This window comes from Ascaphus truei, chromosome 8 (assembly GCF_040206685.1).
Source record: "Ascaphus truei isolate aAscTru1 chromosome 8, aAscTru1.hap1, whole genome shotgun sequence".
NCBI lineage: Eukaryota > Metazoa > Chordata > Amphibia > Anura > Ascaphidae > Ascaphus > Ascaphus truei.
In genome coordinates this window covers 37,410,486-37,435,764 of record NC_134490.1, presented here as the reverse complement: position 1 = coordinate 37,435,764, position 25,279 = coordinate 37,410,486, and the positions used below count along the sequence as shown (strand labels likewise).

General features: G+C 47.8%; 1 protein-coding gene across 1 annotated transcript; it reads left to right on the top strand.

Annotated features, from left to right (window-relative positions):
- The first annotated feature begins 2,043 nt into the window (after positions 1-2,043).
- On the top strand, positions 2,044-12,231 carry LOC142501506 (myeloblastin-like). Its single transcript, XM_075611487.1, has 5 exons — positions 2,044-2,230; positions 2,589-2,742; positions 3,791-3,932; positions 8,781-9,014; positions 11,446-12,231. Exons 1-5 carry the CDS (start codon positions 2,164-2,166, stop codon positions 11,593-11,595), a joined length of 747 nt encoding a protein of 248 aa, XP_075467602.1. The 5' UTR covers positions 2,044-2,163; the 3' UTR covers positions 11,596-12,231.
- The last annotated feature ends 13,048 nt before the right edge of the window (positions 12,232-25,279 follow it).

Here is a 25,279-nt window from a genome sequence, read left to right as displayed (position 1 = left end):
AGGGGCAAAAATAATTTTATTTCTGGGTGCCCTAGAACCTAAGATTCCCATGCCACTTGACGGTGAACTTGACTAATCAGTGATCAAAGCTCTTTTTCAGACATTGTGTCCGCTTTGCGGTTTTGCGGTTTGGACGGCTGCCAACTCGTTCCCGGAAAGCGCCGTCGGGGAATCTCCATTGAAGTCAATGAGCCCATTGACTTACAATGGAAAACCGCCGCTCCTCCTCTCGGACGCCACCTGCTGGTCTTCAAGGGAAACAGGTCCAAAACAGCTAGATCCGCCATTGAAAATAATGGAGCTTCAATGGCGGCCTATGGGACCCTGCAAAATGGTGCCTGAAAAGGCGGGAAAATTAAACAAAGGGCTATAATCACTATACAACTATTAACCCTTGCCCTCCCGGATGGATCCCGGTGTATGTGTGGTGCAGACACTGACATAATAATAAAACATGGGAACAGGGGAACATACATTTTCATGATATAACAAGGTGCAAACCACATTCCTGGACCGCAGTCCAGCTAACCCCTTGTCTCCCTGGTGAGGTCAGGGGGTGGCCATATGGGGTGCAACCACTTTAATATCGGGCCAAACCCTCTCTCCCTCTACAGGCACCTGTGCTTTTTAACTCTTCAATGTCTAGAGAACGTCAGAGCATTACAATTCTGCTATTTTACACTTTGATAGCCTATTTGACCCTTTGCCTGCAGAGCATTGCAGCGTTGATTTTTATCTTTAATATCTATAGGCCTGTAGAGCAGTGGAATTCTGCTATTTAATCCTTTGATATCTAGAAGCCTGCACAGTGTTGCACCACTGTTATTTAAACCCTTTGATGTCTAGAAGTCTGCAGAGCATTGCAATGCTGCCTTTGATGAGTAGAGGTCTGTAGAGCGTTGCAACACTGTCACCTAAACATTTACTGTGTCGAGGCATGCAGAGCCTTGCAACACTGCAATCCGTTTGATGCCTAGAATCCTGCCGCACATTGCAACACTGCTATTTAATGCTTTGATGTGTACAGGTCTGCAGATCATTGAAATTCTGCCATTTAACCCTTTGATGTCTAGAGGCCTGAAGAGATTTGCATTGCTGCTTTTTAAACCTTGCGTTCCTAGACATCTGCGGAGCATTGCAAAACTGTGATGTAACGCTTTCATGTGTAGAGGCCTGCAGAGCATTGCAATTCTGCTCTTTAACCTTTTAGTTCCTGGAGGCCTGTAGCGTGTTGCGACACTGCAGTTGAATCACCTCAGTGAAAGAGGTCAGCCTCTTTATTTCTTCTCTGGTTCAGCAGACAAGAGGTTAACCACGCCAATATTAAAAGGGTGAAGCATCCTGTGGGGGTCCAGGAGCTTCTGTATCTGCAGATCTCTGACCATGAGGGGGTTAATCTGTAGTGTCCATAACAGACTCTGCTTCCTGTGTGGTCAGAACGTACAGCTCAATTGGGACAGAGCCCGACTCTGCAAACTGTGCGGGGGACGCAAAGAGAGAGAGAGCTGCACCCCAAATATGTAATTTTCACCACAACATTGAGGAGTGGGAACTGCACCTCAGATGGGTAACTCTGATTCATCCCACTGAATGGAGCTGCACCCAACAATCTACAACCTGCACCTCTGCTCTGTCCCCACAGGAATGTACCCCAAGGAGCGGCTCAGTGAGTAAAGACACTGAGTGGCACTGAGTTTGAAGCAGGGGAACCCGGTGTCGGCTCCTTGTGACCTTGGGCAAGTCACTTTATCTCCCTGTGCCCCTGGCACCAAAAACATAGATTGTAAGCTCCACGGGGCAGGGACTGTGTCTGCAAAATGTCTCTGTAAAGCGCTACGTAATACTAGCAGCGCTAGCCCTGACTAGCGGAGCTGCAGCCTTAACCCCCAATTCTGTATTTTCTCCCATCCAGACAGAGCTCAACTCATATCACAGCACCCGAACTCTGTAACTCGCACTCCCTGCTTACAGCTGCCCCTCAATATAAGGCACTATGCTGCACCCCCTTTCCCCGCCCCATAACTCCTCTCTTCCCCAGCACTGTTGCAGTTCTCTCATTGTGGGTTAGGAAATGTCAGCAGATATGAGCGGTTAGTTGTGTAACTGCAACGGTTGTAGTGCAGGTATAAAGTCTGTGGGAGCCGGGCCCCGGGAGACAGAGCCATGGATAGGATGGGGTCCCTCCTGCTGACTACGGTGGTACTTCTGTGGGCATGCAGCGTGCACGGGGGTGAGTGTTTGCACAGATCTGTGTGTATAAGTGTGCATATGGCTCAGTATGTGTATATGAGGTGTCTGTATAAATATGCAACGAGCCGTGTATGTGTGATTTGCACAAATCAGTACTGTATGTGTATGAGTGTGCAAGGCTCAGTCCATAAATAAGAAGTGTTCAGAGACACTATACCTGTGCATAGACGTTTACGATCTTATATTGGTGCCTGGTGCCCAAGGTCACAAGGCGCTGACACTGGGATATGATCCAGGCTCCCCTGCTTTCAGTCTGGGCCTTTTAACCCTTAATAAGTGTGCTTAGAGGTGTGTGAGGAAGCCTGTGTAGCAGGTAGTAACATCGTCTCTCCCTGCAGGCTCCCTGCGCTCCTGGATAGTGGGGGGCAGAGAGGCAGCCCCCAATTCTCACCCATACATTGCCTCACTGCAGTTCAAACGTCATCACTTCTGTGGGGGGTCCCTGATTGCCCCCCAGTTCCTGATGACAGCAGCTCACTGCCTGACAGATATGTGAGTACCTGGGAATTTGCTACTGACAGTGAGCAGTTAACAGCCAACTCGGTCTGGGGGAGAAGTACTGTTACAGGCAGTCCTCGGTTATCCGACACAATGCGTTACTCAAAATGGCGTTGGATAGCGAAACGTTGTAAAGCGAAACACGTTTCCCCATAGGAACACTGTTTAAATGAAAGGTTCCGCTCCTGAAGGCATTTTTAATGCTAAAATACACAAAATATTTTATGTGTGGGGTATTGGACATGGGGTGGGATCACCCGGTGTAGATGGGAGCGTCCTGCGAGACGCAGTAGTTAGTGTCTCCTCTAGAGAGGGACACCTGTTGATTTATGAATAAGTATATGCTATACAGTAAAGTCATTGGTTATTTTACATGCGGTGTGTGGAGTGATATATATATATTTGTCCTGCGAGGAACCACTCCTCCTCTGGCGGGAGCCATCGCAGGTGGAGGCGTTGCACCACGAGATTGTGTTATATGTATGTACCCCAGGCTCCCCGAGCGGAGGCTTAGGCTCCTGAGAGCCACACAGGTATACACAGCAGGTAGTAGCGTCTGTATTCACAGGGAATACCCGTTACATATATATTACATACACATAAACAACTTTGCAAAGCGTCGTAAGAGCGTTGGATAAGCCGTTTTGGCGTTGTAAAAATGAACATAGGTATGCATTGCAAAGCGTTGGATAAGCCATTTGTTGTAAAACGAAGCGTTGTAAAACGGGGACTGCCTGTATACACTGTGACTTGTGTAGAAATGCGTGACATCACAAGGTGTGTCAATCAGTGACATCACAAAGAGTTCTGATGTCACAAGGTGTGTGTCTGTGTGCTTAAGTGGCATATTTCCATGTCTGTGTGTGCTTTCAGAGCTGTAGGTGCACTCACACGTATGTACAGTACGTGTACGTCAGTGTTCCAGTTTTGTGTCTGTGTCCTTCCTGTGTGTCTGTGTCCCCGTCAGTGTCTCTTACCCCCATGCTGTCCCCTCCCGTGTGTGCCTGTATCCCACCTCTTCCTGACACTCCTCTGCCCTCAGGAACCCCTCTCTTGTGTCGGTGGTTTTGGGGGCTCACTCTCTCCGCACCAATGAGCGTTCCAAGCAAACCTTCAGCATCTCGCAGGTCTTCCAGAATGGTTTCAATCCCCAGACAATGCAAAACGACATCCTCGTTCTGAAGGTAAGACCCCCGAACTGTGCGAGAGAGCTGTGCTGCCGGGCAGTGACCTGCCAGAGTTGAGCCCTGACAGGTATGGAAGGGCAGCGTGACCAAGGTGCCAAGGTCCTCACTATGCTCTGTGGATTAGGGGGTGGAAAAAGCTCCCCTCCCCGTGGTTGAAGGTTCTAGCTGAGCTTGGTAGCTCTTCCCCCCTTCCTTTTGGTCCTGTGTTCCTGCCTCTGGATCTGGGCTGTGGAGACCAGGATAGGGGACAGGGTGGGTGGGGGGTGAAGAGGTTAAGGAAATAAAGTAGGGGCCAGGGATGACCACTGGGAGAGGGGGAGGAGGGAATGGCAGCACTTAAAACGAGGAAATGTGGAGCGACAGTCACTAGCCGCTCTGGGGAGAGAATAGCACCTACCCACCCTTTCTCCCTTGTGGGTGTATGTATGTGTATATTTATATATATAACGCACTTTCCCCCCCCCCCAATCGCAGATAGGGACCCTGTGGGGAAATCTACATGCATTACCAGGTGTGGTGCAATACCTGTCAGGCTCACAGGAGGCCTGAGCCTCCGCTGATGGGAACCTGGCGTGTATCCCGGAACGATCCTCACAATATAACAGCGCCTCCACCTGTGCAGGATCCTAGAGTATAGAATAACCCCTGACACAAGACCCACATATAGTAACCACATACACCAGTCTATGGTTAAACAGTTTACTATATGAAGATAAGTACAACACAATTACATCAACATCACAATAGTGTCACTCTATAACACTGACCTCCTAGGGCCATAAACCCACACCCATTACCCAAGAGTCCCACAACCCCACCCAAGTGTGAGACAGTGCTGCCAACTAGATGAGGTGTATAGTTGGTGCACTTGGTGTATACCTTCCCGGGGCTCCTGCACCTGGGTATAGCAGAATAACAGCAAGAGGATCCATCTGCGTCCAGCGCCGAAGTCTCAGCGATGTCGTCCTCTTCCAAATAGGATGGTCTCCCTCTGAGTGATCTCACCGTACAGAGATAGTCTCTTATATTTAGTGAGGTAGGTCTGGTCCCAGACCACACTTGTCAGGGTCTCGCAGTACTGTAGCTGTGTCCCTGAACTTAACACACTACTAAAGGGGCAAGGTCCCTAACTGAAGGGCCTTCCCTACAGCAGCCACAACATAAGATGAGTAGGGGCCTAGGGGGGGGGGGGGCTCTGGCCTAGTGCAGGAGCCATTTGCTCCCTGCACATATACACCCTCCCCTGTCTGTGTCCCAGGTCCTACTGACTAGCATGGTGTGAGTGAGTCATATCCATATTCTGTGAACAGGAGAATCTGTAATCCCTATTGGCTGTCTGATGGCATGTGATAGGGGTGAAAGGGCAGTTCCCAGAGGCTTCTGGGTAATGTAGTGTTGGTTGGTGCAACGCACAGCAAGAAAGGTGGTAGCAGGTCTGGCAAAAAAAATTCTTTATTACAGGGACATAAAAAACGGAAGGCTGCAACCTTCTACGCGTTTCGTGCAGTCAAAATGCACTTTATCAAGAAGTGAGTTAACATGATATACATCACACTATATATAGGAACAGTCTGCCGATTTGGCGCCAAAATCACTAATTGGTAACATCATGTTGATTGAAAATATGTCATCAAGCTGTGCAAGCGCCATGCAAAGAGTCATTTTGGATCTTCATGCTTAAGACCCGTTTTCCAGATGGAATTAACATTGAATGGAGCATTAATCATTTTTTGAGCCAAATTATTATTGAACAGACTTTTATGTAAACAGTCTTTTTCTTTTCTTTTCCTTGTACTATATTTTCAGATATCTTAGTACAATCTATGGTTATACCTCTCTTGAATTTACTATTGTCCCACGAACAACAATGATAATTTTAGATTCTTACTCTGATCAAATAAGTATAAAATATATACATCAAAACAAGTTATCAAATATAAGGTTAGATTGAGTCAGATTATTGCATTTATAAGCTTTATTAAATGCTATTACAAATAATATCTAGTGCAATTCAAACACATTTCTCCAAGTAGAACCACACTTTCGTTTATGGATAAGATAACTGTGTGTCACTGTATATGGCTCTTCTTTTTTCATGATTTTGTAAGTATTGTATGTAAAATATTAAGTAGTCATCCTCTGTACTACTGGAAGGCTGTACATATGTTTTTAATATAGGTATAAGTTAGAATTAAAAAAAAATTATTTTTATTTTTATTTATTATTTTTTGTTTTTAGATTTTACAATTATTGGATGTTTTGTAAATATATGGTACAGTCTGCCTGATCAGGCTCATCAATTCAGACTAGCTCATGCGTTTTTATGGTTGGTGTGTCCTCCCCTGTCAGTGGGGTATGTTAATGGGTGTCTTCATAGCTTATGAGGCAATCCCATAATTATCCCCGTTTTTGTGGGTGGTTACACCAAATTATCAATCATTATGTATTCACGATTTCATATAGAGTTATGTATGCGCATGCGCGAGTATTTAGGACCTTGGTGGCTCCATCTCGCGGGATTTTGGGTCTGTTTTTTGACAAATTATAATCTGCGCATGCGCGATCAAACGTGGCTTGCTTGAGGCGCATCTCGCGAGATTTGGTCCTCCATTGCCCTGCGGTGCGTGTCACCGAGCAGGTGAGTTTGGAGGCAGACTTCTCGTAGTGTGATCAGGTAATTAACCGTTTTTTCATGGCGCTTGCACAGCTTGATGACATATTTTCAATCAACATGATGTTACCAATTAGTGATTTTGGCGCCAAATCGGCAGACTGTTCCTATATATAGTGTCATGTATATCATGTTAACTCACTTCTTGATAAAGTGCATTTTGACTGCACGAAACGCGTAGAAGGTTGCAGCCTTCCGTTTTTTATGTCCCTGTAATAAAGAATTTTTTTTGCCAGACCTACTACCACCTTTCTTGCTGTGCGTTGCACCAACCAACACTGCACTGGATTTCTCCCTATTGGCAACAGCACGCAGACTGAGAGGATCTCTGGTGACAATTATTCGTGAGTACATACCTGGGGCCAGCCCAATGAGGTTAGGGGGGGGTGTCTCTGTGCATCTACCCCTGCCTTCAGGGCAACTGGAGCCCTTTTTTAGGTTTGAAACAATATTCATGTCCCAGAAGTGTACCTCTTATATTATAACCTGATGGGATTTCATGCTTGAGCACCACATCACCTTTTCTGGGTAATGTAGTCTTTTGTGGACCTCTTTAACATTGGGGCCGATCACAACTGCGCATGCGCAACTCTATAATGGCTGCCGTTGCTCTCCTGGCCCTCAATGGCTCAGACTCTACCTGTAATGGCCGCGCTGACACGTCTGCACATGTGCGACGCCTTGCACATGCGCGATTCTGCGCGCCAACCCTAACATGGCCGCTGGACACCTTTTGCGCATGCGTGATCCTTCGATCATGCGCAAGTACATCAAACATGGCGGCGCCCTGACGCACCCGCCCCTGCAGCTGCCCCCACCGGGATGAGGGGGAACCAGAGGACCGGGGAGCCAGTGGGGACCTGGCTACACACACACACACACACACACACACACACACACACACACACACACACACACACACACACACACACACACACACACATACACACATACACACATACACACATACATACATACATACATACATTTACTAGCTGAAAGTACCTGGCGTTGCTCGTGAATTTTAAGGAACCAACCTCATACCTCCCACTCCCCTCCTACCCCCTCTTCTCATCCCCCCTACCTCCTTCTCTCTCCCTCCCATCACTTTCCTTTAATACCTTATGATGTCCCCAATTATTTCCGACTCGTTCTCCTCCAGCATTTACGTTCTCCTCATGTGCCAACTGACTTGCTCTCTTTCTTTGTAAACTTTATAGCTATCTGACTCTCATTATCTGCCACCAGGCTATCTGCATTATGATATCACCAGTATGATTTCACGTGCCAGATATATAACCTACTAGGTACAACAGTGGCTTGCCACCAGGCTATCTGCATTATGATATCACCAGTATGATTTCACGTGCCAGATATATAACCTACTAGGTACAACAGTGGCTTGCCACCAGGCTATCTGCATTATGATATCACCAGTATGATTTCACGTGCCAGATATATAACCTACTAGGTACAACATTGGCTGACTTGCTTGAAAAATTGTAATAACTCATAGAATTAAAAATAGAATGAATCCAATTGTATCCAAACATAGACAAAAACCTGCTTCTTTATCTCAGGAACCATCATGCGACATTTGATTACGATATCTTAATAGGTGTCCAACTGCATAGCGAACAGACAAACAACTTTCCAAAATATATAGTAGATATGATATGACAGTTATAGCATGGGCATGCTTGTACTGTCATTGGGGTTTTAGGGCATGTTGGGTATTATTGTCACAGCTGTGTTAAGGCTGTTTCATTTGGGGGGTTATATTCGAGGATTATGAGGACCGCTGGTGAGGAGCTGTATCCACTGGGCAGTGGGTACAAGGAACTGCCTCACTATGGTCGATTAAGTTTTAAGGAGCCAGGTGCCTGGCTAGGAGATGGGGCCACAGCTGGGCACTGTTGGTCTCTCAAAAGGTTTGAGGACTCTTGCTGGGTAAAGTGGTTTATATAACATTGTGGTTTAATGTGGCCATTTTAACCACAAACTTGGGGTCTGTGGTTATTTCATACTATGAATGGAAGGTTTTGGTTGGGAAGAAGAATGGTGAAGGTGGGGGTGGGGCTTCTGGTCAAGCTCTGCTGCTGAGTGAACCCTCTTGCAGTGAGGAAGGCTAATGTTGTGAGTCTCAATGGATGTGCCTTTTTCGCTCTTCCCAGCTTGACCGTGCAGTGACTCTGAACGCTAGTGTGCGGCTGGTGCGCCTGCCCCGTGCCAATGAGACCGTCCCCGCTGGCACCGCGTGTGTGACTGCAGGCTGGGGGAGGCTGAGCTCTGAAGGAAGTTTCCCTGACCAACTGCAGGAGCTTAACATGACTGTGGCTGAAATGGATTCGTGCCGCCCCACCAACATCTGCGCTGGGGTCTTCATGCGCCAGGCGGGCATCTGCTTTGTGAGTCATGGGTGGTGACCAGAAAACTGACCAAGGGCCCCACAGGAAATAGACTAAAGGCAGCGCAGGAGGAGAGGGCTGTGGGAAGGAATCAGCAGGAATAGTAGTGAGGGCTGCAGGGTAGGATGGAGGTGCAGTGACGTGTGTGTTCTGTACAGGAATAGTAGTGAGGGCTTCAGGGCAGGATGGAGATGCAGTGACTTGTGTGTTCTGTACAGGAATAGTAGTGAGGGCTGCAGGGTAAGATGGAGGTGCAGTGACGTGTGTGTTCTGTACAGGAATAGTAGTGAGGGCTGCAGGGCAGGATGGAGATGCAGTGACGTGTGTGTTCTGTACAGGAATAGTAGTGAGGGCTGCAGGGTAGGATGGAGATGCAGTGACGTGTGTGTTCTGTACAGGAATAGTAGTGAGGGCTGCAGGGTAAGATGGAGATGCAGTGATGTGTGTTCTGTACAGGTATAGTAGTGAGGGCTGCAGGGTAAGATGGAGGTGCAGTGATGTGTGTTCTGTACAGGTATAGTAGTGAGGGCTGCAGGGTAAGATGGAGGTGCAGTGATGTGTGTTCTGTACAGGAATAGTAGTGAGGGCTGCAGGGTAAGATGGAGGTGCAGTGATGTGTGTTCTGTACAGGTATAGTAGTGAGGGCTGCAGGGTAAGATGGAGGTGCAGTGATGTGTGTTCTGTACAGGAATAGTAGTGAGGGCTGCAGGGTAAGATGGAGGTGCAGTGATGTGTGTTCTGTACAGGAATAGTAGTGAGGGCTGCAGGGTAAGATGTAGGTGCAGTGATGTGTGTTCTGTACAGGAATAGTAGTGAGGGCTGCAGGGTAAGATGGAGGTGCAGTGATGTGTGTTCTGTACAGGAATAGTAGTGAGGGCTGCCGGGTAAGATGGAGGTGCAGTGATGTGTGTTCTGTACAGGTATAGTAGTGAGGGCTGCAGGGTAAGATGGAGGTGAAGTGATGTGTGTTCTGTACAGGAATAGTAGTGAGGGCTGCAGGGTAAGATGGAGGTGCAGTTGATGTGTGTTCTGTACAGGAATAGTAGTGAGGGCTGCAGGGTAAGATGGAGGTGCAGTGATGTGTGTTCTGTACAGGTATAGTAGTGAGGGCTGCAGGGTAAGATGGAGGTGCAGTGATGTGTGTTCTGTACAGGAGTAGTAGTGAGGGCTGCCGGGTAAGATGGAGGTGAGTGATGTGTGTTCTGTACAGGAGTAGTAGTGAGGGCTGCAGGGTAAGATGGAGGTGCAGTGATGTGTGTTCTGTACAGGAGTAGCAGTGAGGGCTGCAGGGTAAGATGGAGGTGAGTGATGTGTGTTCTGTACAGGAATAGTAGTGAGGGCTGCAGGGCAGGATGGAGATGCAGTGACGTGTGTGTTCTGTACAGGAATAGTAGTGAGGGCTGCAGGGCAGGATGGAGATGCAGTGACGTGTGTGTGTGTTCTGTACAGGAATAGTAGTGAGGGCTGCAGGGCAGGATGGGGGTGCAGGGCAGGATGGAGGTGCAGTGACGTGTGTGTGTGTTCTGTACAGGAATAGTAGTGAGGACTGCAGGGCAGGATGGAGGTGCAGTGACGTGTGTTCTGTACAGGAATAGTAGTGAGGGCTGCAGGGCAGGATGGAGGTGCAGTGACGTGTGTTCTGTACAGGTATAGTAGTGAGGGCTGCAGGGCAGGATGGAGATGCAGTGACGTGTGTGTGTGTTCTGTACAGGAATAGTAGTGAGGACTGCAGGGCAGGATGGAGGTGCAGTGACGTGTGTTCTGTACAGGAATAGTAGTGAGGGCTGCAGGGTAAGATGGAGGTGCAGTGACGTGTGTGTGTGTTCTGTACAGGAATAGTAGTGAGGACTGCAGGGCAGGATGGAGGTGCAGTGACGTGTGTTCTGTACAGGAATAGTAGTGAGGGCTGCAGGGTAAGATGGAGGTGCAGTGATGTGTGTTCTGTACAGGAATAGTAGTGAGGGCTGCAGGGTAAGATGGAGGTGCAGTGATGTGTGTTCTGTACAGGAATAGTAGTGAGGGCTGCAGGGTAAGATGGAGGTGCAGTTGATGTGTGTTCTGTACAGGAATAGTAGTGAGGGCTGCAGGGTAAGATGGAGGTGCAGTGACGTGTGTTCTGTACAGGAGTAGTAGTGAGGGCTGCCGGGTAAGATGGAGGTGAGTGATGTGTGTTCTGTACAGGAGTAGGAGTGAGGGCTGCAGGGTAAGATGGAGGTGCAGTGACGTGTGTTCTGTACAGGAATAGTAGTGAGGGCTGCAGGGTAAGATGGAGATGCAGTGATTTGTGTTCTGTACAGGAGTAGCAGTGAGGGCTGCCGGGTAAGATGGAGGTGAGTGATGTGTGTTCTGTACAGTAATAGTAGTGAGGGCTGCAGGGCAGGATGTGTAATATCACTGTTAACCTCCCTTCTGTCTCTCTCTCCCCATGCAGGGTGACTCTGGGGGTCCTCTCGTGTGTAACGGGGTCATTCAGGGCATCACCTCCTTCATTACTGGAACCTGCGGCAACGGTGTGGCCCCCGATTTCTTCACACGTGTGGCTCTCTTCCGCAATTTCATCGATAACGCGCTCAACAGCTAACACTCTGGAGCCCGAATCCCGCACTCACTCGCTGCTCAATACTGCTCTCCCACTACCCACTTCCTCCCAGTCACTTGTTGCCCCCTGCCATTCATTTGCTGTTCTCCCACCCTCAGTTCTCCATCTGCAGAGTATCACTCTTTTTTTTAACCTTTACGAACAAGCAGTGCAGAGTATCGCTGCTTTTCCCACCCTCCTCCCTGGCAGTAAAGGTCTAACCCTCTCTCAGGTCTGTGCGAGAAGCTACACAAGGGGTTAATAGGTCAGGAAATCCCCCCTCCCTCCATCCATTGTGGTTCATTCCGTTGTGTCATTGCAATGCATGGTACTATACCACTCTGCCTCCTCTGGTATTGCAGAGCTTAACCCTTCCAGATCCGGGGCAGGCAAACAGAGTATTAAGATCTCTGCAATGTATTTATGGGTATTTTTCCTATTAACCCCTTTGTTTCCTCTCACTCTGAAATCCTACCAATGCTTTACAACTCCAGACAAATATCAAGATAAGAAAATACTTGCTGGGCTCATAAAAGATGGACGAAACTATGAGTCACACTGAGCTGCTTCAGAACCTGGACTCGCAGCAGACTGGAGTTTGTGCTTTGATATATTAAAAGTTACAAACAGTAAAGGTGATACATGGCTGATTGTTTTCTTTACTTATAACTCCTGTACATGTTTCTAAGTCGTGCTGTGGGCCCGGCCCCGCCCGCACGTTACCCCTCACATATGCACGAATAACTGCAGCCATGTCACAGATACCCTCAGGCTGGCACAGTGGGGGCGGCCGTACTGTGCTGGGTGGCATTGTGCATGGTGACCTCTATCCAGGATGCATAGGGGGATATGCGCGTGTAGATGCCCGGGCACTTGGCGTTGCCACACTTGCGGTACCCGCCGGACACGATGCCCACTGCGACCCCGTCACACACTAGCGGTCCCCCGGAGTCTCCCTGCCGGAGAAGGACAATTGTGAACCGGCGACATTTACCCGAGACTGGACTCGAACCGTGTTTTCCCAGCCCCAGAGAGCAGACGCCCCCTGCTGGTCACTAGCACCCCCAGCCCCTCCTGTCTCCCTCTGCACAGTGAGCAGCACAGCGAGCAGCACAGCAACTTCATTTTCTTAAATGCTGCTCGGGAATTTGTAGGTTTGACCCTTTATAAAATGGGAGATATCAATATTCTGTATTTTTTCCCTAAAAAAAAAAAAAAATAGTTTTTAGGGGCTGCTCTTAGGCTGATGCTTAAATGGCTGTCTAATACACCTGCAGTTCACCTTTTAACTTTTCATTGCAAGGGAGGACTGCAGACTATTACTTTGTTACCAGCTCACTGAGCTGTGAATGTATAGTCTGCTCCTGGCAGTGAAGGAGTTACACATGATAACACACCCATGCCCGCACACAGCCAGGGTGCCACCTTCAACTGAAGGCCAACCCAGAGATTTTTTCTTTCTTTAAATATAGTATGTGCCTCCAGCAGCGTCTCCCAGCATCCTCTGGTGTCCTGCCTGCATTGCCCCCCTGCAACCACCTTCAATATGGCTGTGCGGCCATGACAACGGGGCGCTACGTGACGTCACAACGTCACGCGGCGTCAAGTTTCCATGACAATGTGGCGCCGCATGACGTTGTGTTGTCATGTAGCGTCTCGTTAATAATCAACAAAAACAATTTAATGCATAATAAAAAATATATATAATATATATAATAACGACGCACTCCATGTTTGTTCTTCCATTTCAGCACATTTTCTGCGTCATATTACATCGTTATTATATATATATATATATATATATATTATATTTTTTATTATGCATTATGCATCCACAGCCCCTCCCCCGCATCCACTTCCCCCACTCTGCATCCACTGCCCCCTCCGCATCCACTACACTCCCTCCGCATCCACTGTCCCCCCTCCGCATCCACTGTCCCCCCTCCGCATCCACTGTCCCCCCTCCGCATCCACTGTCCCCCCTCCTCATCCACTACACTCCCTCCGTATCCTCTGTCCCCCCTCCACATCCACTGTCCCCCCTCCGCATCCACTACATTCCCTCCGCATCCACAACACTCCCTCCGCATCCACTACACTCCCTCCGCATCCACAACACTCCCTCCGCATCCACTACACTCCCTCCGCATCCACTGTCCTCCCTCCGCATCCACTGTCCTCCCTCCGCATCCACTGTCCTCCCTCCGCATCCACTGTCCACCCTCCGCATCCACTGTCCAGCCTCTGCATCCACTGCCCCCCCTCCGCATCCACTGTCCCCCCTCCGCATCCACTACACTCCCTTCGCATCCACTGTCCCCCCTCCGCATCCACTGTCCAGCGTCTGCATCCACTGTCCCCCCTCCGCATCCACTGCCCCCCTCCGCATCCACAACACTCCCTCCGCATCCACTGCCCCCTCCGCATCCACTGCCCCCCTCAGCATCCACTGCCCCCCCTCTGCATCCACTGCCCCCCTCAGCATCCACTGCCCCCCCTCTGCATCCACTGCCCCCCCTCTGCATCCACTGCCCCCCCTCCGCATCCACTGCCCCCCCTCCGCATCCACTGACGCCCCTCCGCATCCACTGACCCCCCTCCGCATCCACTGACCCCCCCTCCGCATCCACTGCCCCCCCCTCCGCATTCACTGACCCCCCCTCCGCATCCACTGACCCCCCCTCCGCATCCACTGACCCCCCCTCTGCATCCACTGACCCCCCCCCTCCGCATCCACTGACCCCCCCTCCGCATCCACTGACCCCCCTCCGCATCCACTGACCCCCCCTCCGCATCCACTGACCCCCCCTCCGCATCCACTGACCCCCCTCTGCATCCACTGCCCCCCCTCTGCATCCACTGCCCCCCCTCCGCATAGAGGGACAGAGGGAAGGGCGTATCTTTGCAATGTTACAGAGGAAAAAAACCCAGGTTATAGCTACATTGTTAATATGCAAGGAGAATGTGAAGAAGGAGTCAGTTGTGACCCCTAGGCAGCGTGCTTGTGATACTGGCCCTAGGCAGCGTGCTTGTGATACTGGCCCTAGGCAGCGTGCTTGTGATACTGGCCCTAGGCAGCGTGGTTGTGATACTGGGTGTATGACAGTGCTGCCAACAGTAATGTAGAAGGGGCAGTAGAGGCTTGGGAGGAAGTATGAGGAGCTCTGTCTTAGACATGTTAAGTTTGATTTGGCAAGGGGGCCATCCAGGATGATATTGCAGAGAGACATTCAGAGGCTTTGGTCTGTTCAGCAGGTGTACGGTCAGGGGTTGAAAGATAAATTTGTGTCATCACTGATATTTGAACCCAAGAGATGTGATAAGATCACCTAGTGAGAGTATGTAAAGAGGAAAGAGAAGAGGTCCCAGGACAGACCCGTGGGGTACTCCCAGAGAGAGATTGACAGAGGAGTTGGCAAATGAGACACTGAAAGCACAATGGGAGAGGTAGGAGGAGGTCTAGGAGATCCAGCCCTGTTACGGATACCAAGAGTATGGGCAATCTGAAGGAGAAGAGGGTGGTCTACAGTATCAAAGGCTGCCGACAGGTCGAGTAGTATGAGAAGAGTGTAACAGCCCCTCCCCCGCATCCACTACACTCCCTCCGCATCCACTGTCCCCCCTCCGCATCCACTGTCCCCCCTCCGCATCCACTGTCCCCCCTCCGCATCCACTACACTCCCTCCGTATCCACTGTCCCCTCTCCGCATCCACTACACTCCCTCCGTATCCACTGTCTCCCCTCCACATCCACTGTCCCCTCTCCGCATCCACTACATTCCCTCCGCATCCACTACACTTCCTCCACATCCACTACACTCCCTCCGCATCCACTACACTCCCTCCGCATCCACTGTCCACCCTCCGCATCCACTGTCCCCCCTCCGCATTCACTACTCTCCCTCCGTATCCACTGTCCCCCCTCCACATCCACTACATTCCCTCCGCATCCACTACACACCCTCCGCATCCACAACACTCCCTCCGCATCCACTGCCCCCATCCGCATCCACTGCCCCCCTCCGCATCCACTGCCCCCTCCGCATCCACTGCCCCCCTCCGCATCCACTGCCCCCCCTCTGCATCCACTGCCCCCCCCGCATCCACTGCCCCCCCTCCGCATCCACTGCCCCCCCTCCGCATCCACTGACCCCCTTCCGCATCCACTGACCCCCCTCCGCATCCACTGACCCCCCTCCGCATCCACTGACCCCCCTCCGCATCCACTGACCCCCCCTCCGCATTCACTGACCCCCCCTCCACATCCACTGACCCCCCCTCCGCATCCACTGACCCCCCCTCCGCATCCACTGACCCCCCCTCCGCATCCACTGACCCCCCCTCCGCATCCACTGACCCCCCCCTCCGCATCCACTGACCCCCCCCTCCGCATCCACTGACCCCCCCCTCCGCATCCACTGACCCCCCCTCCGCATCCACTGACCCCCCCCTCCGCATCCACTGACCCCCCCCCTCCGCATCCACTGACCCCCCCCTCCGCATCCACTGACCCCCCCTCCGCATCCACTGACCCCCCCTCCGCATCCACTGACTCCCCCTCCGCATCCACTGACCCCCCCTCCGCATCCACTGACCCCCCCCTCCGCATCCACTGACCCCCCCTCCGCATCCACTGACCCCCCCTCCGCATCCACTGACCCCCCCTCCGCATCCACTGACCCCCCCATCCGCATCCACTGACCCCCCCCTCCGCATCCACTGACCCCCCCCTCCGCATCCACTGACCCCCCCCTCCGCATCCACTGCCCCCCCCCTCCGCATCCACTGACCCCCCCTCCGCATCCACTGACCCCCCCCTCCGCATCCACTGACCCCCCCCCTCCGCATCCACTGACCCCCCCTCCGCATCCACTGACCCCCCCTCCGCATCCACTGACTCCCCCTCCGCATCCACTGACCCCCCCTCTGCATCCACTGCCCCCCCTCTGCATCCACTGCCCCCCCTCCGCATAGAGGGACAGAGGGAAGGGCGTATCTTTGCAATGTTACAGAGGAAAAAAACCCAGGTTATAGCTACATTGTTAATATGCAAGGAGAATGTGAAGAAGGAGTCAGTTGTGACCCCTAGGCAGCGTGCTTGTGATACTGGCCCTAGGCAGCGTGGTTGTGATACTGGCCCTAGGCAGCGTGGTTGTGATACTGGGTGTATGACAGTGCTGCCAACAGTAATGTAGAAGGGGCAGTAGAGGCTTGGGAGGAAGTATGAGGAGCTCTGTCTAGACATGTTAAGTTTGATTCGGCAAGGGGGCCATCCAGGATGATATTGCAGAGAGACATTCAGAGGCTTTGGTCTGTTCAGCAGGTGTACGGTCAGGGGTTGAAAGATAAATTTGTGTCATCACTGATATTTGAACCCAAGAGATGTGATAAGATCACCTAGTGAGAGTATGTAAAGAGGAAAGAGAAGAGGTCCCAGGACAGACCCGTGGGGTACTCCCAGAGAGAGATTGACAGAGGAGTTGGCAAATGAGACACTGAAAGCACAATGGGAGAGGTAGGAGGAGATCTAGGAGATCCAGCCCTGTTACGGATACCAAGAGTATGGGCAATCTGAAGGAGAAGAGGGTGGTCTACAGCAGCGGTGCGCAAACTGTGGGGCGCGACCCCCAGGGGGGGCGCGACACTGCCGACGGGGGGCGCGGGGTTTACAGAGGTCCCGCGCGCTTCCCGAAGGCACTTAAATTAAGTGCCGGGGGAGCTGCAGGGCCTCTGTAAACCTAACTTACCGTGGCTCCGGCGGCTTCCTCCCTGTGTCGCCATGGCAACGCGGCGTCAAAATGACGCTGCGAGGTCATGTGACGTCACGTTGCTATGGCAACGTGACGTCATTACGCCGGAGCGCGGGTAAGTTGGGGTTGGGAGGGGGGCGCGGGAGTGAGGGGACAGCCGGCAGGGGGGCGCAGGGGAAAAAGTTTGCCCCCCCCTGGTCTACAGTATCAAAGGCTGCCGACAGGTCGAGTAGTATGAGAAGAGTGTAATAGCCTTGCCTTTGGCAGCATGGAGGTTGTAAAAAAAATGGCGGGGGGGGGGAGGGATAAAGGATTCTAATCAATCTGGTACTTCAGGGGTTAATGTGGCTACAATTTGATGATTGAAAAAATACAAAGAAATGTTTATATGGCCTGTTAAACCCTTGACCAGGCCTGTGTTGTATGGCAAATATATATATATTCACCACGCTGCTCCGTGTAAAGAGCATGCTGCTGGTGAAAAGATTGGCCATACATATGTGAAAAAACGGAAAGGGAATCCCTGCGCTTCTCCCATTGGGACAGCAATAAATGGGGAAACAATTATGCAAAGTTAAACCTAAGTCTGTAAGACAAAGGAGACTTTTGGTTACATCCTTTGATCAAATAATGACATGTCTGCTAAACAACGTCAAGGTAAGTCCCAATAGCATGTCCCTATGCTAAATGCATACAAATGTTCTGTGAAATTTACCCTGACGGGGTTAATAAAATACGCGTAAGCTTATGTAACTTAGTGCAATTAAAAACTGGTATATACTAGTGAAGATACTTACACGTATGCAAGTAAAGTGAAAAGTGAATTTACAGGGACCTTACTGGGAGATTATATACCTTGAAAAGGAGGGACTAACCTCCCACACGCTGCTCAATAAGCAGTTACAGGTGGATTGGCTAAATACATTAATCACACCCTAATAGTGGTGCCTAGCGTGCTGCTAAGGATTTAATTCGGCCCAACAGAAAATGTAAAACAAATGTATATATTCACAGCGCTTCTCCGATGATGATGTCGCTCATACTCTAGCAATAAAACGCGTAGGGCTATTGCCTTTGGACTGTCTGTTAGGAACCAGTCCTACTTTGACTGCGGAGGAGAGCAGTGGAACCAGGAGAGCACTAACTATTGTGCCGGGGGACCATTGTGTGGACGCACATTCTCGGAGGTACCCGGATCTGCAAGCGGAAGGACGTCACACATTTCCAGCCATGAGTTTCAGCTACAAACCAGCAGTGGATCCATAGGATTTCCTTGTTCAGTTCCAATGTGCATGATCTACCTATTTTTTGTGAGTGGCCTGATTTTAGCTTGTGTATGTTAAAACCAAAGCTTATTGACGCTATGGAGTGCGCGCTGTCCCATTGTGTTATATAATAATTAATTAGGGAAAAGGGATGGGGCTCTTGCATCAGCCTAATAGGGAAGTGTCACGTACGGCACACCTGTGAGCACGTGACCTGCATACGGGACAAGGGTTAATACTCCGCTAGCAATCGGTCCCACTTTTCACCTCGCAATGGTCCCTGAAATAAGCAACATCTCCCCCAAATCCATCCCCATATACCACCTGTCACGAACTGCACACAAGTGGGCACGTAACCTAGATATGCAACTAAGGATAATACACACGGTTACTCTAGCCAACTCACCTTTCACCACGCAAGGTACCGCCAATGAGTTAACATTAACCCCTTACTCAATTGGAATCATATCTATATGCTTCCACAACCCGAGATAGTTATGCAAATAAAAGATGTAAAATTAATATTTGCCAGGTCCCTGTTTATAATAGAATAACTGCACTTAACACACAAAAATCTCATGTAGCAATATGTGTCCGAATATGTAAATACTCCCTCCAGAGCGTGCAAAAGTTCATTCAGAGCCCAAAGCATTACTTATTTTAATATATATAAAAATACAGTGCTTACATTGTTACATACTGTACATATACATAGTAGATGAGGTTGAAAAAAGACGTACGTCCATCAAGTTCAACCTATGCTAAATTTATACAACAGATACTTTATCTTATATCTGTACTTACAGTATATTAATCCAGAGGAAGGCAAACAAAAAAACCCCAGTGTCATATCATCCAATGATATCTCATAAGGGGAAAAATAAATTCATTCCTGACTGAATAGTTCTTTTGAAAGCTCCTTGTATTGTCCCTGAATATATTTGTATATAGTTATCATATCCTCTCTTAGGCGTCTCTTTTCTAATGTAAATAAATCTAATTTAGCTAGCCTCTCCTCATAAGTTAGAATGTCCATCCCCTTTATTAATTTGGTGGCTCTTCTCTGCACTCTCTCTAGTTCCATAATGTCTTTTCTAAGGAGTGGGGCCCAAAGTTGTACTCCATATTCAAGGTGTGGTCTTACTAATGCTTTGTAAAGGGGCATAATTATGTTTACTTCCCTTCCATCCCTTGCCCGTTTTATGCAAGATAAGGTCTTGTTTGCCTTTGCATCTACTGCATGACATTGGGCAATATTGCTAAGCCTGCAGTCTACAAGCACTCCTAAATCCTTCTCCATCAAGGATTCCCCCAATTTATCCCCATTTAATTTGTAAGTCGCCTGTTTATTCTTGCATCCCAAATGCATACTGTAACCTTACATTTATCTGTATTAAACCTCATCTGCCATTTACCTACCAACGTTTCCAGTCTCTCCAAGTGCTTCTGGAGAGAAATTACACCCTGCTCTGATTTTACTACCTTACACAATTTAGTATCATCAGCAAAGATGGAGACTTTGCTCTCGATGCCAACCTCAAGGTCATTAATAAACACGTTAAAAAGCAGGGGTCCCAGTACCGATCCCTGAGGTACTCCACTCACGACTTTAGCCGAACCTGAAAAAGTTCCATTTATGACAACCCTCTGTTGTCTGTCCTTAAACCAGTTTTCAATCCAGGTGCATATATTATTACTGAGTCCAATTTGCTTTATTTTATACACCAACCTCTTGTGTGAAACCGCATCAAAAGCTTTTGCAAAATCTAAGTAGACCACTTCAACTGTATTACCCTGATCTAAATTCCTACTTATCTCCTCAAAAAAACAAATAAGGTTAGTTTGGCATGATCTATCCTTCATAAATCCATGCTGACTATTACTAATAATTTTGTTTTCCATTAGGTATTCCTGAATATTATCCCGTATTAAACCTTCGAGTAGTTTCCCCACTATTGAAGTCAGGCTTACAGGTCTGTAATTCCCCGGTTCTGATCTAGCTCCCTTTTTAAATATAGGCACCACATCTGTTTTACGCCAATCTTGTGGTACTGGGCTTGTGGAAATAGAGTCCTTGAAAATTAAATATAATTGTTTGGCTATTACTGAACTTAACTCCTTGAGAACTCTTGGATGTATGCCATCTGGGCCAGGTGCCTTATTTACTTCCTGGTAAACACAGAAGCAAATAATTTGTTTAATATCTCTGCTTTTTCATTATCTCCAATAATCTACCTACCCATCTCACACTGAAAGGGTCCTATATTTTCTTTTCTCATTTTTTTGTTATTAAGGTACTTAAAGAACTTTTTAGGGTTGACCTTACTTTCTATTGCAATCCTTTTTTCATTATCCATTTTTGCTAATTTAATTGCCCTTTTGCATTTTTTGTTACATTCCTTATAATTCGATACAATGTCTCCGCCCCTTCTGACTTTAAGAATCTAAATGCCTTCCTCTTCTTGTCCATTTCCTCCCTACCTGTTTATTTAGCCACATTGGTTTTGACTTATTTCTTTTATACTTATTACCCAAGGATATACACTGATAAGTGTGCTTTTCTAACAATGTTTTAATGCTTAGATTACAGAAAAGGGATTACAAGAACATACAATTACAATAAATGCAGAACAGTTTCTCAAAATAACAGAATAAAACATAAGCAGGAAGCCCTATACACTACATTACCATATATCAGGATTTTCTCCCAGAGAGGTCACTGGCGAAGTAAATATGAGAAATCATGTGTTTGGTCAAAAACACTCCCCTGTTGAAATCTTAATTCCTAATACATTACTAAGACTTAAATATTCTTTTTCCCCATGGAAACAACATAAGCCCACCCCTGTCATAAATCGGCTGTGAGATTGACAGTTTTACAAAAGATTTTTTTTTAAAAACCTCTAAAAAAACTACGTTTAGACCTGCCACAGGGTATACCCACACACATAAATAACTTCCCTTCTTTAAATCTTAGACACACATGAGTCACATCAATAGATTCAGGCGCATGTGGCGAACACAATGAGACTAAACATGGATGTCTTAAGCCTACATTGGAGCAACAGATGTCCATTTGTCGCACCAATGTAGGCTTAAGACATCCATGTTTAGTCTCATTGTTGCCACCTCTTACCCATGTAGTGTGTGTTACAGTTTAATTTGTCTTCTTGTCACGGTGACATGCATGCACCGACGTACGTTTCACGTATTACATGCTTCGTCCTGGGTGCCGCCACTTTGCTACGGAGCTATAGGCTTTTGTAGATGTCGGCTGCCATGGTTGATTGAAGGTGAGTTTAACCCAAACAATGCAGGAGCATATCCTTATGTTGATGGCTGGTGTTCACGCAGTGATAAAACGGAGGGCAGAATAAGACCAGAGAAAACAGAAAGTAGGAAAGGAATGACCCTAAAATGAAATCTTGTCCTTGTTGGAACTAAGACATTGAATAGTTCTAGAGGGACAGTATAAATCAACATGTGTTACTCATGTATACTGGAAATAAATCTAGGTGCTTAACAATGATAGTGATCTCTATATCAGTGGTCTGATAAAGCAGGGAAAATAGACAGAAATAGAGGGGATTAGCCAGAAAGTATTGAAGAAGTACAGTTAGATCATTGTAGGTACTGAGGAACAGGGTTGCCAAAGAGGTTCTGTATAAGCATAACTGCTTGTATTAAATACTGAAACTCAGTCAGAGTGGTTAGAGATAGATTTGACCATTGTTACAGTTGTCTCCACTATCAGATAAAGGGAAAAAAGACAAATCCCTCATTTAGACCTTTGCATGAGAGGTTGCCCAGGCTGGAAATCCACCTGGATTCCCTTTTCAGGAGTTCCAGTCTCCCCTTCTAAGTCCTACAAGTAGGTGTTTAATACCTATGAATTTGAGGATTTTTCAGTCTCTGTTGTATGCTTTGAGAATGTGTTTAGCTAATGGGGTGTCGCGATGGTTCCTTATTGCACCCAGATGTTCCAGGACTGCAATATAGCTGGTGACTCGTTTAGCAGACATACTTTTTCCTACAAACTCATACTGCTTGGTAGATGAACCTCACAGTTCTACAATTGATAAATTGACTAATTGTAACTGTGTCGAGTCATCCCGAGTGTAGAAATGCTTTGTGGGCAGGGCAAAGTGATGCTTTACAGCCCTGGCAATTGAAGTTGCTCATTGATATATTTGTCAACAATTTGCTTTTGGTTGGGGCTTCGAAGTGGCTGTGAACCAGCAAATCCCTTATGTTAGTAGCCCTTCTGCTGATCAGCGTTGGTCTTGGCTTCAAGACCTGGCTTAGATCATTGTCCTCACAGAGGATGTGCCAGTGGTTGCTCAGAATTTTATTGATTTGTAACAATTGGTTGTTATAGGTGCCAACAAATCAAATAACGTTCTGGTCAGCAGGCGGAGGTGGTGGGTTTGTCAATCAGGAGGGAACTGCGAGTAATGTATCTAGCTCTATTGTAAGCTCTGTTTATAACTTTGTTGCTGTATCCTCGCTCCTGGAATCTTTGTTTCTCAAATTTTCAAATTGTTGGAACAGTTCCTTCTAACCCTAAGGAATATGACCTGTAGGGATGCCGGTCAATTGTGATCTTGGATGGTGGATGTCGAAACGTAGTAGGCTGTTGGTAGCTATGGATTTGCGGTGTATGGTAGTTTCCAAAAGACCTGCCTCACCCCTTGAGATTCTGAGATCTAGGAATGTGATGACTTGTTCGCTTATCTCGTGGGTGAGTTTAAGGTTGAGGTCATTTGTGTTCAGAATTTTGACAAACTCAAGGAACAGTACCTGTGTCCCCCTCCATAAGATGAGAATATCATCCATATACCTAGCCCATAGTATAATGTGCGAGATATATATGACTCATTGATCTCATTAAAGACCAGTTCTGCCTCCCACCAACCGAGATAAATATTGGTGCACGTGGGGCACAGGTAGTCCACATCGCGGTTCCTCGTATTTGATGGTAAATTTTCTTATTATATATACAACTGATGAGATATCGCTCAAGCCCAAATAACAGTTCCAGGTGCATAGGGAGTAATATCAGTAGAAACACCAAAGAAAGTGACCGAGGTCACAATAGTCCCCTTAACATGCACTCATGGTAAATAAGTAATAGGATACTAAAGGATAAAGTATCCACAGAGAGAACTGAAATGTACCACTTGACCACGTACTCAAAGTAAACAATGGTGGTAGGACGCCTGAGCTGTGAAAAGCAAAAATAATACATTTTTAATAATAATCCATAACAACGCCGAAACACAATGTGAAAGTATGTATCCGTGAATATAAAATTGGAATAAAATTATTCCCCAGGTGGGAACAGTGTGTAGGACGATAGCTAGTAGCAGGGAAAAAAATGTATTACATAAAGTGATATAGCAATAATGTTTCCCACCAGATGGAACTAAGTATGTCAACACAAACACTTCCCTTCTTAGTAACTACTACTGAGCACGCTCATGTGGTATGGAGCCCCGTTTGCTTAAGTTAGATGTAGCACCAAGCCCACAGCAAATGCATGGCAAGTATACATAGCGTGACTGGAGTGTATGTGTAAACAATAAACAGTGATGCGCCAATATACCACAAATGCAGTAGATCCTCATCTCTCTGATTGTCAATATGAACACGCACATTCAATTACACAGTCAAAGCATGTATCATTGCCTGACTGGAAAATAAAATGAGTATACAACCGTATATACTGCCGGGGCTGGAGTTCTATACTCTTTCAAGACACCGTCCCACTCATGAACGCCACCAACGTGACGTCAAAACGCCCCGACGCACGTTTCTTGTGACATATCACACTTCTTCAGGGGGGAAGAGTAACACACTAGAGGTGTCCATACGCCTATTATACCTTGAGGGAGAGGAGGAGTCTGTGACAAGCAGCCAATCTCTCTAATCGCCACATGTACACTGTAAACAGTGGCGGGTATGCAATATCACGGTAGTCAGGTGATCATGCGGAGGTAGCAACAACTGTAAGAGGTGCAGTCAACAAATCAGCTCTATAGCACAGCAGTGTTAATGATATATGTATGACTTACTATGTACCCCTCGTCCCTGTAGGAGTCTAATATAGCATCAAATGAGCATAAAGGGAACATTTTGGGACACAGTAGATAAGAGTACAAATTAAAGACCAAAAGTGAATACATGAGGCCATGTGCAAATCAAGAAAAAGTTTATTTATATACTCCATCCCAAGGGACACAAAGAGTCTCTCAAAATACATTGTATCCCCAGATCCCTTTGCCCGTTTCCTGATGGATAATGGAATACTGAACACACGTGTGTGACAAATGCACTAGAAATAAATATATTTGTGTGAAAACAAATAAGGATGTCTTGGCAAATGGATACACATCATATGCAGGCTAGATCTAAATGTAAAGTGATAGACTGAGAGTCTGTGCATGGTGTACAGTGTACCCAGAGTCTAAATACACAGATCTTATGTGGCAGCAAATGAGAACAGATATAGCAAAAATGGGACCCGGTTATTAACCAAAAAGGGGCCAGCTGTACGTGGATGAAATCGTACACAGGTCAGTGATGTAGAAATGTACTGACCTATAGGACCCGAGGGACAAAACGAGTCTCAAATATTATACTGGATCCCTGGATCCCTCTACCTGTGTCCTA

What these genes read in the sequence shown, in the direction of transcription:
- LOC142501506 (XM_075611487.1), top strand. Translation starts at nt 2,164, where the DNA reads ATGGATAGGATGGGGTCCCTCCTGCTGACTACGGTGGTACTTCTGTGG. An exon ending in GGCATGCAGCGTGCACGGGG is followed by an intron (nt 2,231 to 2,588) that starts GTGAGTGTTTGC and finishes CTCTCCCTGCAG; the next exon opens with GCTCCCTGCGCTCCTGGATA. An exon ending in GCCAGGCGGGCATCTGCTTT is followed by an intron (nt 9,015 to 11,445) that starts GTGAGTCATGGG and finishes CTCCCCATGCAG; the next exon opens with GGTGACTCTGGGGGTCCTCT.